The sequence below is a fragment of the Mus caroli genome, unplaced genomic scaffold, assembly GCF_978045245.1.
Source record: "Mus caroli unplaced genomic scaffold, Mus_caroli_1 scaffold_18, whole genome shotgun sequence".
Classification (NCBI taxonomy): Eukaryota; Metazoa; Chordata; class Mammalia; order Rodentia; family Muridae; genus Mus; species Mus caroli.
The window spans coordinates 38503398-38518241 of record NW_028227273.1 but is presented as its reverse complement, the minus strand read 5'-3'; the positions used below and the strand labels follow the sequence as shown (position 1 = coordinate 38518241).

General features: G+C 53.5%; 1 protein-coding gene across 6 annotated transcripts in view; it reads left to right on the top strand.

Annotated features, from left to right (window-relative positions):
• Positions 1-14844, top strand: part of Kdm4b (lysine demethylase 4B) — a 77663-nt gene that overhangs the window by 47873 nt on the left and 14946 nt on the right. For all 6 annotated transcript variants that reach the window (XM_021186540.3, XM_029471259.2, XM_085833227.1 and 3 more), the window contains 2 exons: positions 2790-2927; positions 12950-13146. In XM_021186540.3, coding sequence (XP_021042199.1) covers positions 2790-2927; positions 12950-13146 — 335 coding nt within the window. The remainder of the gene's footprint in view (positions 1-2789; positions 2928-12949; positions 13147-14844) is intronic.

Sequence of the window (14844 nt, the reverse complement as noted above, 5' to 3'; positions counted from 1 at the left end):
ACCGTTTCTGAAAGGTCTTTGAAGAGCAATTTGTCAACCCAGGGCTCGTTCATAGATTCAGAGCCCTTGCTCCGTGCTCACATCGGTGTCAGTGAGTTAGAAATTGTTCCTGACATTTCAATCAAGGCACCCGTGTTATCCGGCTGTGTTCTTCCTGCGGTTGCAGCCCAGAGGCTGCTCCCGGCTATGGCTCTGAGAAGCATAGATCCCACTGCCAGATGGCAGATCATCACTTGTGGAAGTGAGAAGTGTCTGCTTTGTAAGTGGCTCATGGAGAATGTTTTCCAGGCCGGTGCTTCATGCACTGAGACCCCCATGGACAGAGTCACTGCCTGGTCCTTTCCTCCTAGTCAGTGTCTCAATAGTGGTGTAGATTGCACATATGGTACCCAGCCCCAAGGCAGCCGGCTTGCCTCCAGACTCAAAGAGGCTGCTGACATGAGAGCCACGCTCTGTACACTGTTGTGTTGGGTGTTCTGGCTGGCCAGCCCTAAAGGCTTGTGGGTGAAGGCCCTTGTCTGGCATCAGCTGCTTTGGGATGGGGCTAAAGACAGGCAAGAAATAAGCATGTCCTCCTGCAAATGAGGCGTGGATCCCCTCATCAGAATTCCTGTCACCCTTCAGATGAGCAGCTGCACACTGCACTTGTGAGTCTGTAATGGTATTTACTTTTAGAAGGGAAAGCTGATCAATAGCTGGCTCGTTAATAATTAAGAGTGTGTATTTCTGTAATCTGCCATCGACTTCCTCATCTGTCCCTCTTGAAGCGTCTCCAGCTTTCTCCCTGGCTTGCCCTGGCCCTGGCCACTGTGGCTCTGCTGCACAGCCATCCGTCATCTGACGCTTCCTAATTTATCCCTGGGCTCTGTTGAGAGCAGTGAGGGGAAAGCAGCTTCAGCGGCTTAGCAGAGGCTGGGGCACAGTGGCTGTGACAGGAGCATCGTTCTTTTGCTACCCTGAGCAAGACTTTGTCTTGTCTGTTGTGTGGCCATGCCTACATCCTCACCACTGACCCCAGTGTGTGTGGTGTGCTGCACCCAAGAAGGCCAAGGATGCTGGCTCCTGGCATGTGCTGCACCATGAATGCTGGACGGCATGGAGAGGACAGCACTGAGCTGCTGTCACCGCCACTGTCCACAGAGACAGCATTAAAGCTCCAGGCCTTCCTTTCCTTTGCAGTGCTATGACTGCCAGGACCCAGGGACACACTTGTGTCACACTTCACCAGCCTTCATAAGCAACTGTCACATGGGTAGGAATTTAAAACATAATGCTGCTGTCACTGACTTTCCATGATTGGTGCAATTAATTATGTGAAAAGAAAAATACTGGCACGTTCTCCAGGGCATGCTGTGCTGCAGGCCATGTTGGTTTTAGTGGATTTTTGACGAATGACTGATGTACACCGTATACCTTGGCATCCACTCTCCCTCTCCTGTGTCACTAAGAGAAATCCAGTGACATGGGCTAGGTGGCCTGTGGGGGACACACAGCCCAGCCACCCAGAATAAGGTGCTGAGAGGAAGGGTGGAGATCATTGTGACTTAGAGTGCTCAGAGAGAGAAGACCCTCTCAATACTGTTTATGTCACAGTGACTCACTGTGACAGGCGCACAGGGATGCCATCCAGCTGGACCATCTGTAAAGAGAGGCTCAGAAGCCTTGGGTCAGTGAATCTCCTGTGTGCTTGAGAAGCCAGCATCAGAGCCCATGTTTCAAGAAGCCAGGGTGACCAGGGTCACAGAATGAGCCAGGCTGAGGGCCAGGGCCTCCTTGGGATTCTGGAACCTTCTTCCTTGGTTGGTGTGGGCCAAGCTCAGAACCACAGACACTTGTCTTCAAGCCTTCCTGTCTGCTCAGTGGACAGTGAGGATCCAGCAGCCTCGGAGGAGATCCTGTTCCTCATGGGACCTCAGTTGTCATTACAGATGGGACTCCATCCCTCCCCTTGGGAGCATGTGTCTGGAGCTGTTCCAGAGTGTTCTTGGAGGTGTCAGTGCTGTCCCCAGCACAAAGGGCTGTGTCTGTACTTCCTCATATGACAGTAGTGTCATCAGGGCAACTCTGCACAAGAGGACACTGCTTGCATGTATTCTGGCCTGGCCTCTGAGGGTTGGCTTTAGCAGCCAGTGGCCCAGTGCCACACTGGATGGATGACTGTCCCCTTTAGCTGGGTGAGATGGCATGGTGCAGAGTGTAGGCTTCCTGCCCTGTGTCCTCTGGTGCTCAGTGCTGGAACCAAGTCTTCTCATGTAGTCCAGGCTAGTCTCAATTCATGATTCTCCTGCCTTAGTCACCAAGGGCTAACATGACTGCACCTCCACAGCATCTTTGGCCCATGCTTGCTTGTTTTTTGAAGACAGGGTTTCATTGTGTAGACCAAACTAGCCTGAAACTAACTCAGAGAGGCCTCCAAGTGCTGGGATTAAAGACATGTACCAGCATGTCTAGCTCTTCCTTTTTACAAAACTGCTTATGTATTTATATGGATGTGAGTACTACAGCATGCATGCTGAGGTCAGAGGATAGCTGACAGAAGTCAGGTATAAGTTCTGTCCTGGGACCTGGGGATTGAACCCAGGTTGTCAGGCTTGGCAGCAAATGCTTTTAGTGTTGATGAGTCTCACCAGCCCTCAGCCACATTCTTTTTGAACCTGGCAGGATCTCACAGGTTTCTGAGCTACCCTGTGGCCCTACTAAACCCACCAGGTCATGAAAGGGCTTCAGCAGCTATGGGCATCCTTAGGTCCACATCCATCACCCGCTTAGTTTATCACTCTCTTCCATAGATTACACAGGAAGCTGGGGAGTTCATGATCACGTTCCCCTATGGTTACCATGCGGGCTTCAACCATGGCTTTAACTGCGCTGAGTCCACTAACTTCGCCACACTGCGTTGGATCGACTATGGCAAAGTGGCCACGCAGGTAGGTGCAACAGTCACCTCAGGTTCAGTGGATGGATGGGTAGGGACAGTCCTGCACCTGGGTGCACCCCACCTGCTGGTGGTACTCAAAAAGTTGGGCATTTGGTGGTTCTGTCTTTAAGGAGCCCTATCTTTGGTTTTTCTTAGGGATCTCAGCGGGGTGGGGGGTGGGGGGACGACTGTCTCTCCCTGGTAGTGCTGCTCAGGGAACCTGGCCTTTGTTGTTGAGCCAAGTTATTTACTAGTTCCATTTCAGTTTTTGAGACATCAATCATGGACTTGCCTGATCCTGCCTTGGCCTTCCTAATGATGGGCCCACAGGATGGCCATGCCCAGGACTGGGTCACCATTTACCTTTTTATTAGTGTTGCTACTATTCGTGTGTGTTCATGTGCACCTGTGTGCACATGTAACCCACTGTCCGTCATCTTCCTATGTGAGGCATGGTCTCCTGCCTATGGCTTCTGGGGTGCCCCATCAGCCTCCCATCTCACTTTCATTCACAACTAGCACACCCACCTTTATGTGGGTTCAGAAGGTGGGAATTCAGATCATTGCCTGCTTTGTCTACTGGGCCATTCCTGGTCTCCCTCCCCCCCTTGCTTCTTGCTTGCTGTCCTCACTCTGCTTCCTGGGGCAGTTTTCTCCTTTTGTGACTGGACATGATACCAGAGCTATGAAGCTCTGGGCTAACTCATTAAGGATGTAGTATGGGCCTGCTGATCCACTCTGGGGTCATTGGGGCCTGTCTTCAGTCTAAATGAAACATCAAGTCTGGCATGATGTGGGAAGGTGGCATGAGCCAGGGTTGAGACCCATGTCCAGTTTTGATTGAGTAGACACCTTGCATGGCTAGAGCTGGGAGGGCTGGCACCTGCAAATTGAGCTGTGAAGGCAGGGCTCTTTCAGCCGCAGCCATGACAGGAACTGCCCAGACAGTAAAAGCAATTTCAGGCTCAACCACATGTGCACAAACAAGCAACATTTGGGGATTGTGGTCCATGATGGCACCATTCTCCACTGTCAGGCAGCATAACGTCAAATTAGGTGACAAGTGGTCCGAGGCATCATAGACCAGCCAGTGAAAGGGCAGAGTGGCCAGCACAGCGCTCTCCCAGGTGTGCCCACCAGTCAGGGGGATGCATGGCCAGCTGAGGGTGGGGCCTCATAGTGGGGACTGGGGACCAGGATTGCTGCTCCCCAGCAGGTGTGGACAGAGAAGCTGTGAGGGGTGCCATGCCACGCAAGGCAAGATGGGGTCTGAGTCCCGGGGTGAGTGCCTGTCTTTCTCTTCCCCGCCAGCCGCTCCCACGTGGTGGTCACAATTCCCCACCATCCTCCCCAGCCTGCATGCATAGGCTGTGTCCTTTTTGGCTTCTCTCCATTCCCCTGGTCCCTCACCTGCCCTACCAAGTCCACAGCAGTATCAGGGAGCTGCAAGCCGTACTCCTCTCTGACCAGGGCAGGACAGGTGCTACTTTGCATTTTTAATGGCTAAAGAGGGTGCAGAGGAGCCCACAGTAAATGGTAGGCACTGGAGTTCCACCTGCATGTCCCTAAGGAACAGAGGAGCTACCAGCATAGAGTCACACAGTGCCAAGCTAGGTCCTCTCTGCAGCCTGACACTCTTTGAGTCTCCCAGGAAGGTACTTGCTGGCTGTGGAGGTGAAAACATTAGCCCTAGCCAGCACTGTGTGCATGCATCCCCACGCCTACACCGCCTCCTTCATAAGAGACCAGGCATTGAGCTGAGCCAGCATACCTCTGGCCCTGGCAGTGGGAGGCAGAACTCAAACGCACTGGAGCTATAGGCTGACCTCTGGGCCAGGAAACAGCCCATACTGAAGGCACCAGAATCTCTAGGGAGGCTATAGGGTACAGGAATTTTTCTAGATTGTTCACATGTGAGCACAGACTTTGTGGGAGGCTCAGCTCAGGGGAGAGATGTGGTACTGGGGCATCTAGGTCACCCCAGGGCACAGACCCCAGAATCCTCAAGTCAACTGCAGTAACTCATGGACCCTTTGCAGAAGGCTGTCTTATGAGCCATGTCTGCTCTGACCTTTGGCCTTGGCAACTATGTTTTTGGGACAGGTGCAGTATGGTCTCACAGACCTCCCCAGTAAAGTAACATGTGCTAAGGGAATATTACACAGCCATTAAAAGAGTTCTTTCTTGGGATTTGTTCTGTCTTTACTGGCAGGGAGAGGTGACCGCAGTTAAAGAGCAGATTATGGGCCATGAGCTTCAGCTCCTGCTTGTGATGGGGAAGGGAGTGTCCTTTTCTAATTTGGCTGTGTAGAGAGATGAGGACACCTGAGATGCTCATGCTAGCTTCTCTCACCCCCTCTTCTGGCTTTTCCTTCTGTGATCACAGTAGGGCAGTTGAGAGTGGCCTTGCTCATGTGGGTGTCTTGTCCATGTGCAGCACCAGTTGTTGCCAACAGTCTTGTTGGTTCAGTTTTGAGATGAGAGTTAAGGCCAACCAAATGGCAGGAGGATCAGGAATTCAGGACCATCTTTGGTTACAGGTATCCTTGCGTTTGAGGGCAGCCCGCCGGGTTACCTCAAAACAAAACAAAGCCCCTCAGACCTGTGTCAGACTTGGGCCCCTCATGGGCTCTTCTCCTCTCTTGACAGCATTTGTCCTTACAGAGTTTCCTGAGCTGTGCGTAGTGCAAGAAGTATCCAAGAAGCTAAGGCAGGGTTGCTGCAAGGTTGGTCACAGCCTAGGCTACAGCAGGCATGATCCTATCTCAGAAGCAAAAGAATCAGAGATGAGAAATCCAGAAAATTCAGCCACCCAGCTGTGTCACTTTCCATCCCACATGTATAGCAAGGGCCTTGAATGAGCTTGGGGCTAGCTAGGGTGAACACTCTTAAGTCTCAGGCAGTCCCACATGATCCCTGTAGACATGGTTCATTCCTTGCTCTGTGGAATGGTAACTCTGGGCTGACACACAGGAACAGAGAGGCCAAGCAGCTTTGCCAGTGGTACCCAGCAGGTGTCATGTCCAGCATGCCCTCCAGGTTCTTGGCCTGTTCAGTAGACTTATGTGCAGATGTGGTGTGAGCTTCTGGGAATGCACCAGGTCAGCCCTTCCTTCTTAAGAGTTGTCCATGTGTGATAACATGGGCGGGCTTGAGGCACAGTCTGCCAGCCTGCCCACCAGCCTGCTTTTCACAGGCTGGAGCAACTCTCCACAGGTCACTAACTAGATCAAAGGGGTTCTCTTAGCGAGGGGGTGCCTCCTGTACAGCCCTGCCTGTCACCAGCTGCTGCATCAGCCTTTGCAAGTCACAGGCCACACACACAGTGTGGGAAGCTCAGCCCTAGTCCACACTGCAGGGGAGGGGTTCTTCTCTAGAGGGTCTCATCACGACCCCACCAGGCTGAGCTGTGGTGAGACCAGGGGTATGATTGAGAGCCTGGCTCTAGCTGCACATTCAGCAGCTTCTCTGTCCCTTTTGCCATTTCTGTGGCCAGATGCCAGTCTTCCCAGAAATACTTGGCAAACCTGAGGGGTAGACACTGGAGCTGGAGGGAAATTCTGGAGGTAGCTTCCTCTTTGCATATCGTCATGCCCTTGTGGTGGACTGATAGCAGCAGGCCCTGGGCAGAAAGCACAGATTAATGACCAGGTAAGAACTGACAGCCTTGTTTCCTGCTGTGGGTGACAGTTAGTTGCAGGCTGAGAGGCATAAGGCTGGCCTGAAACTGCAATCACAGGGTCTGAGGTCGTGCCACCAGCTGGCCATTCTGCTCCACTGGCCCCTGATCTGTGCTGTGGCAGAGCTGTATGCACATGAAGGCTGTTGTGAAGTGTGTTCTTCCTTCATCCCTGTCACATGACTTCTGTGCTATGAGTCCCAGAAGGCCAGTGGTAGCACAGAGGGTCCTGTGTAAGGCTGACACAGCCTTCTTGTGGTACAGCTGGCCACTGTTAGGTAGAGGGAAGATCTAGAAAGGTGGCCTAGCATGAGCTTCCCAGCACAGTACATGGTCTTGGCATTCTCTGTGGGGTATCCTAGCCTGTACCCCATGTCAGAAGCTCCAACAGCCCTGGTGGCAACAGTGTTCTTAAGTATCATGTAAGGGCTTTGGCAGAGGAGGAGCATGCTGATAAACCCCTGCCCCAGCCACTGACTCCCCAGTAGGTTAAGAGAAGAGTAGATCATGGACACAGACCTGGACACCCCACATTATGTAGCCTGTGCATTACAATCTTGTCCCAATTTCCCTATGAGTAAACTGGGGACTCCAGGGGTTCCCATGGTAAGGGGTGCTGGGAAGTTGTGGGCTGCCCCAGAAGGCCATGATGGTCACACTGAGGTTTGCACAAAGCAGGGACTGACAGAACCCAGACAAAGAGCACCATTGGGGGAGAAGACAGGCTAGTGCTGCCAGCTCCCTGCCACTTAGGACAAGTGGCTTCTGTGCCAAGAGGGGGTGAGGTGGGTGTTGTCATGGGTACAGTGCCACACAAGGGGCATCATGACATCAGAGACTGCTGAGGGGCACAGGCCCCACCAGGCAGCACTATGAGCTGGCGCCTAATCATCCTGTGCACAGGTCCCTCTGGCTCCCTAATGAACTGGCTGCTGTTGCAGCGCTGGCAATCGTAGCATAAATGGGCCAAGCTGCAGCCAGAGTTCTGTGCTGTAACCCTTAGTGGGCCAGAGTGTCTCCCTCAAACAGATGACTCTGCAAAAGTGTCCCTTCAATCATTGAGCGTGCCTTTCTCTGCTATGGGACTGGTGCACTTCTGTCACCCTAACACTCAGGAAACTGAGACAGGAAGATTGCCCCAAGTTTGAGGTCAGCCTTTTAAAAAGGTATTTCTGACCTGGAAGGCTATGGTAGCATTGAAAAAGGGTGTGCCTAGCCACAGCCAGCTGGTGTGGTACTGTGGTTTAGCAAGGTCCACTTTCAAGAACTGACAAACCAGGCCTGAGCCAGGCATCCAGAGGACCCACTGTGGCCCAGTCTTCATCAGGTCAGCGGGGGTGATCAGCACCCCTCCTGCAGCCTGTAGTGTGCCCCTACCCTGGCTCCTAGACCCCAGGCCTGGTCATGTCTACATAGAAGGGATGTGGTGCAGACCTGGGTGTAGGGGCAGTCATATCTGAATATGTCCAGCCACGGGTGACCATGTTGGTGAGCTGGGGACAATGTTGTTGTCCCCTCTAGGACTGATGCTTTTTAGGGCTGCCATGTCCTACATGCCCTACCCTCAGCAAATCCCAGCCGCCCCAGCAACAGGCTGTGTTCCGCCCTGGTTCCTACGCCGTGACTGAGAGGTGTCCTGCCACACTGGTGAGAGCAGGAGAGTCCCTGCAGTAACATGCTCTCCGGGTTGGTGCTTTTATTGAGCTGTGTTTTAATCATCTCCTCTCCAGCTATTGCCTCCCCCAGCTCACTGTTTCGCATGAGCGGGTTCTGGTGTAACCAAGCCTGTCAAAAGAACACAGCCTCCAACCAGAGCTCAGAGCTCAGAGCTCACAGAAGATCCCGGGAACCCAGGTGGCCTCACTGCTGTGCACCCAGCCTGACTCTGAGTGAGGCAGTAGGAACAGATTCAAAGTGTGAGGATGTGGGAGCCCCGGGGACAGGGTCGCAATTGAGGCAGAACCTTTGTGCCTGACACAGCCCTAAAGGAGCCAGGAAGTCAAGGGCCTGCAACTCTCAGCAGGGCTGGAATAAGCATGCATGCACCCTACTACAGATGAGACACCTCCAACAGTCTTCAGTCGATAGAAATGCATGGTATACAGGCAGAGTCTGTTAATAGGGATGACCCTGGGCCCAGGGGCATTGGGGCAAGGTTTAGCTAGGCACAGAGCCCTGGTCCAGCACCACAAGGGAAGTATGGGGCCCTTGTCCCATGTTTGCTAGCCACACTCCAGTGTTTCAACTTCATTAGACAAACACTTTCGTGACTTGGGTAGCCTTGGACGACATGTCACCTTCGTGTCTCTGAGGATCTCACTGACCTGGCTAGGCTCCTGATAGTCAGTGGCCGAGAAGGATCTGAGATGGACAATTGGTCTCCATCAGGATCTGTGTAGGGAAGTGGGTAATGACACAGACAGGCAGGAGTAGGTCACATGCTTTGAGGAGTACCAGTGCCCAGGAGTGAGGGCCACCCAAGGAAGCAAGCTGCTGCTGTCAACACAGGTGGGGTCTCTTACACAGAAGCACATTAGAGGTGTCTGCACCATGTGCAGACACACTAAGCTCTGGACCTCCACACAGCCCAAGGAGGTATTATGCATTACCTTAGGCTGCAGAGTGACTCCATGGCTGCAGCAGGACACAGAGTGATGGCTGCAGGATGCCATCTGTTCACAAAGTAAGACAAGGTAGCTGTGTAGGGAGGTGGGCGCCATGGACTCCCTAGCCTCTGTATGCAGAATTGCAAGCTAGTCCAGGTGGGCTGTCCAAGCTTGGCTCCAGGTTGGGAAGCAGGTGGCAGCTCATTCCTCTGGGTCAGTCTATGCTTAGTGTGCACACTGCAGATTCTAACTCTTCTTTGCCTGTGAGTTCTGCTGGGCAAGAAAGACCGGACTGCTAGCCAAGGGGCAGCTACGAGCCCCTTGGGCACTACGCTAGGCTACTGTGGCTCACAGTCCTTGATGGGCCACCGTGTTGGGTGGTCAGGAGAGCAGCACAGCTCTGCATGCCTGGAAAGCACAGGCCAGGGCTCACCAAAGCTCTGCCTGCTGTGTCCACTTTCTCCTGGGTAGTTACAGAGGCTTCTCAGAGTGGAGCTGAGAGTAGTAGGGTTGGCAGCTGCAGATACAGTGTCACTTCTTTCTGGCTACTTCCTGGTGATGACGGAGAGGGACAGGAAGCAGAAGTGAGGTTCCCTCTCTTTCATGACCCAGCAGCAGGAGAGCAGCCTTCCCTGCATTCCCAACTGAAGGCACTGCTGTGTCCTGTGTTTCAGTGTGAGTGTGGAAGCCCCTCCCCCAGAGTTGGCACGAGGCCACAAGACATCAGCCTTTAGAGGACTGGGGCCCTGCAGGTGGCTTTGGGGTCTTGCAGGCAGGAAGTATTCCTGGCTCTGTCCCTGCTTCCCTGCTCCAGACCCCAGCACACAGGAGGGGTGGTAATTGCAACCTTTGTGGACAATGCCACACTCCTGTGACCTCTGACCTGTGCTGGGCCTCTCAAGGCATTCAGGCAGGCTCTTGGCTTTGCACTGCTAATGCCTGTGCCACGTCTTAAGCTGGATGCAATTCTGTGCCGTGCACTCTCCCCTTGGGGAGAACTCAGTCATCCCAGCTGCAGCTGTTCTGTACGCCATGGATAGCACCAGCTCTGCCGTCACTTGCTGTGTTGATCACCCTAAGACAGTGGCAAGTACTGATGGTAACCTATGCCTTGCCATAACTCCAGCTAGTCATGTGTGACAGCTGTCCCAGCTTATGCTCAGCCTAGGCTATTTCTATAGGTCTGTGACAGACTATAGACCCTGCTTAAGACTCCATTGCAGCCTCGTGGGAGGAGCCCAAGGGGAGCCTTCCCTTGCATTGTCCCCAAGCCCCATTCTGAGGCAGACTCAGCAGGTGGACATGTCCAGGTCAGTGGCTGGGGAGTAATCCTGGCCTTCCCAGAGGTGCTTGATGGTATGTATGCCTTGGTAGGACTGTCTTATTGTCACCTGGGTGTCCTATTGGTAGGCTGGCATTCAGGGATGGTGTAAAAAGGAAGCTGCTGCCAGGCGTGGTGTTGCACACCTTTAATCCCAGCACTTGGGAGGCAGAGGCAGGCGAATTTCTGAGTTCAAGGCCAGCCTGGTCTACAGAGTGAGTTCCAGGACAGCCAGGGCTACACAGAGAAACCCTGTCTCGAAAAACCAAAAAAAAAAAAAAAAAAAGCTGCCGCAGGCGGAAGTTCCTATGCCTCAGTTCTGGAAGGTTCTCAGCAAACTGCACTGAGTATGGGCTCCTGGGGTGCAGCTGCAGTCCCTAGGCTGTGCTGGGCAGTGCCACCATGGACTTGCAAATGTGCTGCCACCATGGCACTTGAGGTCAGAACCCTGGGTGTCAGGCCATTGGAGTGAGGGTTCAGGGTGCAGGGCCTTATAGGTGGTTGGTACAGGTTCTCTTGGCAGCCTCAGTGGAAGTGTGAGGTGTCTGTGCCATTGCATTGTTCGTCATTTGTCCCAGGACACCCTCAAGCCTATCTGCTGATGAGCTAAGCTAGTGCCAGCGACTTCGGTGAGGGTGCCACCCTGGCCCCTCAAGGACCCCCCTTTGCTATCAGGCATCTTCAGAGCTCACTAATCCCCAGTGGGGATAACACCTTTCCATCACAGGCTGGGCTCACTAGAAAGGGCCGTGACCACCTCAGAATCCCAGGTGGCAGTAGGACACCTAAGTGACAGCTGCCCACCAAGGAGGGAGTCTAAATTGCACTGACGGGTGAGCCCTCAAGAAGCTCTGTCCTCAAGAAATAATGAAGTCTGAGGCAGCACCTCCTCTGGAGGGCCTTGGCCTTAGTGGCCCGACTGCTTTCCTTCTTTGTGGCTTAGGGTGTGACTTCGTTCTGTAACGGTGGGGTGATACCCAGCCCTGAGAAGGCTCCAGCATGCAAGGGTCAAGTCAGATCCTCTGCAGAGATAAATCTTTACCCCTTAGGAAAAGAGTGACTCCACAGTGGAGAACTGCCTGCTATCTCCTGTGCTGGTGCTACTAAGCTGCTGTAGCCAGATGCAGAGTCCTGGGCAGCTGCTTGGGCCTTACCTAGAAGATGGACCAAGCCCTCCCTGTGGCTGAGCTGTCAGATCACCTTACCACCCTCCTCCGGACCATGTGTTAGATCCACCAGGCTGCTGCTCCCAGACCTTGCCCAAAACATTTGCTTTTGGCCACACACTCCCCATGTCTGCAGAGCTCACATGGGGTATGTAAAGGCCACTGTCATTGCAAGGCCAGCTGGTACTGGCAGCTCTGTCCTGGCCACTGGTGCTGGCTTCAGCAGTGTGGGGCCCATGGGAGCACTCAGGTGCTTTTGCTAATTACTGACAGCAAAGTCATGGCTGAGCCACTTGGCACAGATCCCTTAATCTGCAGTTGATGAGGGCTCAGTGAGGCCAGGCTCAGGAACACACAACTTGGGCACCATCTGCGGCCACTGCTGACTGACCAAGTCCCTGCACAGACGCTATCTTGCACATTCCCATTAAGCAAGTTGAGTTTGCTGGAAATCGCTCACCCATAAATACTCCCTCTCACTCAGTATACTGAACCCAGACAGATTCCCAGTGCCTTCCCCTCCAGTAAAGAAGGGTGGGAGCCACAGGACATTCCCTCATGTACCAGGACCAGCCTTGCTGAGGCTTCCTCAGTAGAATGGGGAAGCCAGGAAGGGCTCCTCATACCCACCTCTGTTTTCTTCCTCTCCATTAAGGGCATTCTAGATGGAGTCATAGCTGCTGTAGAATGGGAGCAGCGAGCTCACAGTGGGCTTAGGAGCATACCACCCTATCTGCAGCATCACAGCCTGCAGCCCCCTCAGGAGAAGAGACGCAAGAGTATCTCAGCCACCATGTCACTCTGGCCCAACTTGTTCTGTGACACAGTTGTCATGCTGCTTGAGAGGCCTGTGCCCTCCAGGCCAGGAGGGAGACTGGCTCAGGAGTGTCCAACCTAGGTGGTGAACACAAGGCACTGACTGCTCCCTAGCTTGTCTGGATTTGCCAGACCCAGGCTTGCATCTTCTAGGTAGGCCCTTTAGATGGCAGCCAGACTGCCTGGTCCTGGGTGATTGATGTATAAAGACCATGTTGCCTTCTGGGAATGATGCCATGTCCATCTTCCCTCTCTTCTCACTGGGCAAGGCTGGGCATCCACTCATCGGTGGGCATTCCCTCTGGGGGTCTTTTGGTCTGGCCTACCTGTGGTGAGGCCAGAGAGGGGGCTGAACTAGCAGTCTCATCCTCATACTGGGCTGTGTCCGCAGCATGGGAGGCAGGTGCCGGGTGTGAGACTCAGTGCCTCTGTGTGTTTCCACAGTGTACATGTCGAAAGGACATGGTCAAGATCTCCATGGACGTGTTTGTACGCATCCTGCAGCCCGAACGCTATGAGCAATGGAAGCAAGGCCGTGACCTCACAGTGCTGGACCACACGAGGCCCACAGCCCTGAGCAGTCCTGAGCTCAGCTCCTGGAGTGCCTCGCGCACCTCCATCAAGGCCAAGCTCCTGCGCAGGTGAGTAGCCGCCCCCAGTGCCCTCCCTCTCCCTCCACTCTCTTACTTATTTCTGCTTCTATAACAGGAGTTGTCTGGTCATCTCAGGCAGAGTCTCAGACCCTTTCCCCGGGCATCTGAATGCTTGCTGCTACTTACTTGGTGATGTAATCCTGATACCCTTGCATTTCAGAGAGCTGGCAGGTCCCCTGCAAGCATTCATAGGGCCAAAGCTAATACCAGATGCCCTGCTCCTAAGGATGAGTGGACCATACTGCCCTGCTCCTTACAGTAGTGTGATCGATCACCCATAGTGCCCATGTCCCTAGTTAGAGGTGGTAGTGTAGGTAACAGGGTTGGGGAGGAACCTGACTCCATTTTCTTTTTTTTTTTTTTTAAGATTTATTTATTTATTATATGTAAGTACACTGTAGCTGTCTTCAGACACTCCAGAAGAGGGCGCCAGATCTCGTTACGGATGGTTGTGAGCCACCATGTGGTTGCTGGGATTTGAACTCTGGACCTTCAGAAGAGCAGTCGGGTGCTCTTACCCACTGAGCCATCTCACCAGCCCCCTGACTCCATTTTCTAAGAGGGAGACCTACATGGCTAGGCTCAGCCCCTCATTCCAGGTGTCCATCCTACTCCTTGCCTCCTGCAACTCCTCAGGGTTTGAGATTCTGATAGGTCAAGGATAGCCCTCAGAGCTGAACATGAGCCACAGCTATGAGACCGCATAGAACTCAGGTGTTGGCTGGGCGTGGTGGTGCACGCCTTTAATCCCAGCACTTGGGAGGCAGAGGCAGGCGGATTTCTGAGTTTGAGGCCAACCTGGTCTACAAAGTGAGTTCTAGGACAGCCAGGGCTATACAGAGAAACCCTGTCTCAAAAAACCAGAAAACAAACAAACAAACAAACAAACAAACTCAGGTGTCTGCCCGTGAAGGACCAGGGAGGTCCAAGAACTCTGCACCCAGCAGGCCAGGCTATGACCACCACTCAGAAGCCAACAGTGTTGACAAGACCTTGCATAGGAACGTACCTGCTGCCTTGACCTGTAGACACTACTGTTAGGATCCCGATGGCTTTCAAATATTGCAGGATCTGTAGTATCTTCTGGAACCAGCTGCAGCCTTAGCCTACATTGGCTGTGCCAGGCAGCCTGCCACCTTCCATTCCTGACGAGTTCAGGGGTTCTTTGTCTAGCCCAGGGGTCGGTACTGGCTGGTCCTTGGCCCTGGCCATAGGGTCCTGCTCTGCAGGCAGGCCATGGGCACTGTCTAGGACAGTCAGACTGTGGTCTACAACCTTCCTTCCTCACCACGTTCTCTTCCACACTGTTGCATGTGCTGCAGTCTTACCCACTGTTACCTGCTTTATGTCTTCTCCTGGTGAGCAGTCTCTGGTTCTTGATCATTCTTCAGTGTCTTCATTGCTCAAGTTCTAAGATAGGCAAAGGCACTTGCAGGAGTGGCTCTGTGCGGCCTGGTTTTGATGGCCCGAGATGTGGTACATGCCCATGGGTCCTCACCTGGCTTCAGTAGGCAATCCTCAGAGCTTCCAGAGAGAGCAGGCACCCAGCTAAAGGCTGCAGAGCAAGCCTTTGTGGCCTGTGATCCCGCCCCAGGATCTCCTCCCAGGGTCCCCCAGCCAGACTGGACTCAGGGGAAGAAAGATAGGCTTGCAGCTCCTCAGGACACATGGAAGGCTCACGGAAGG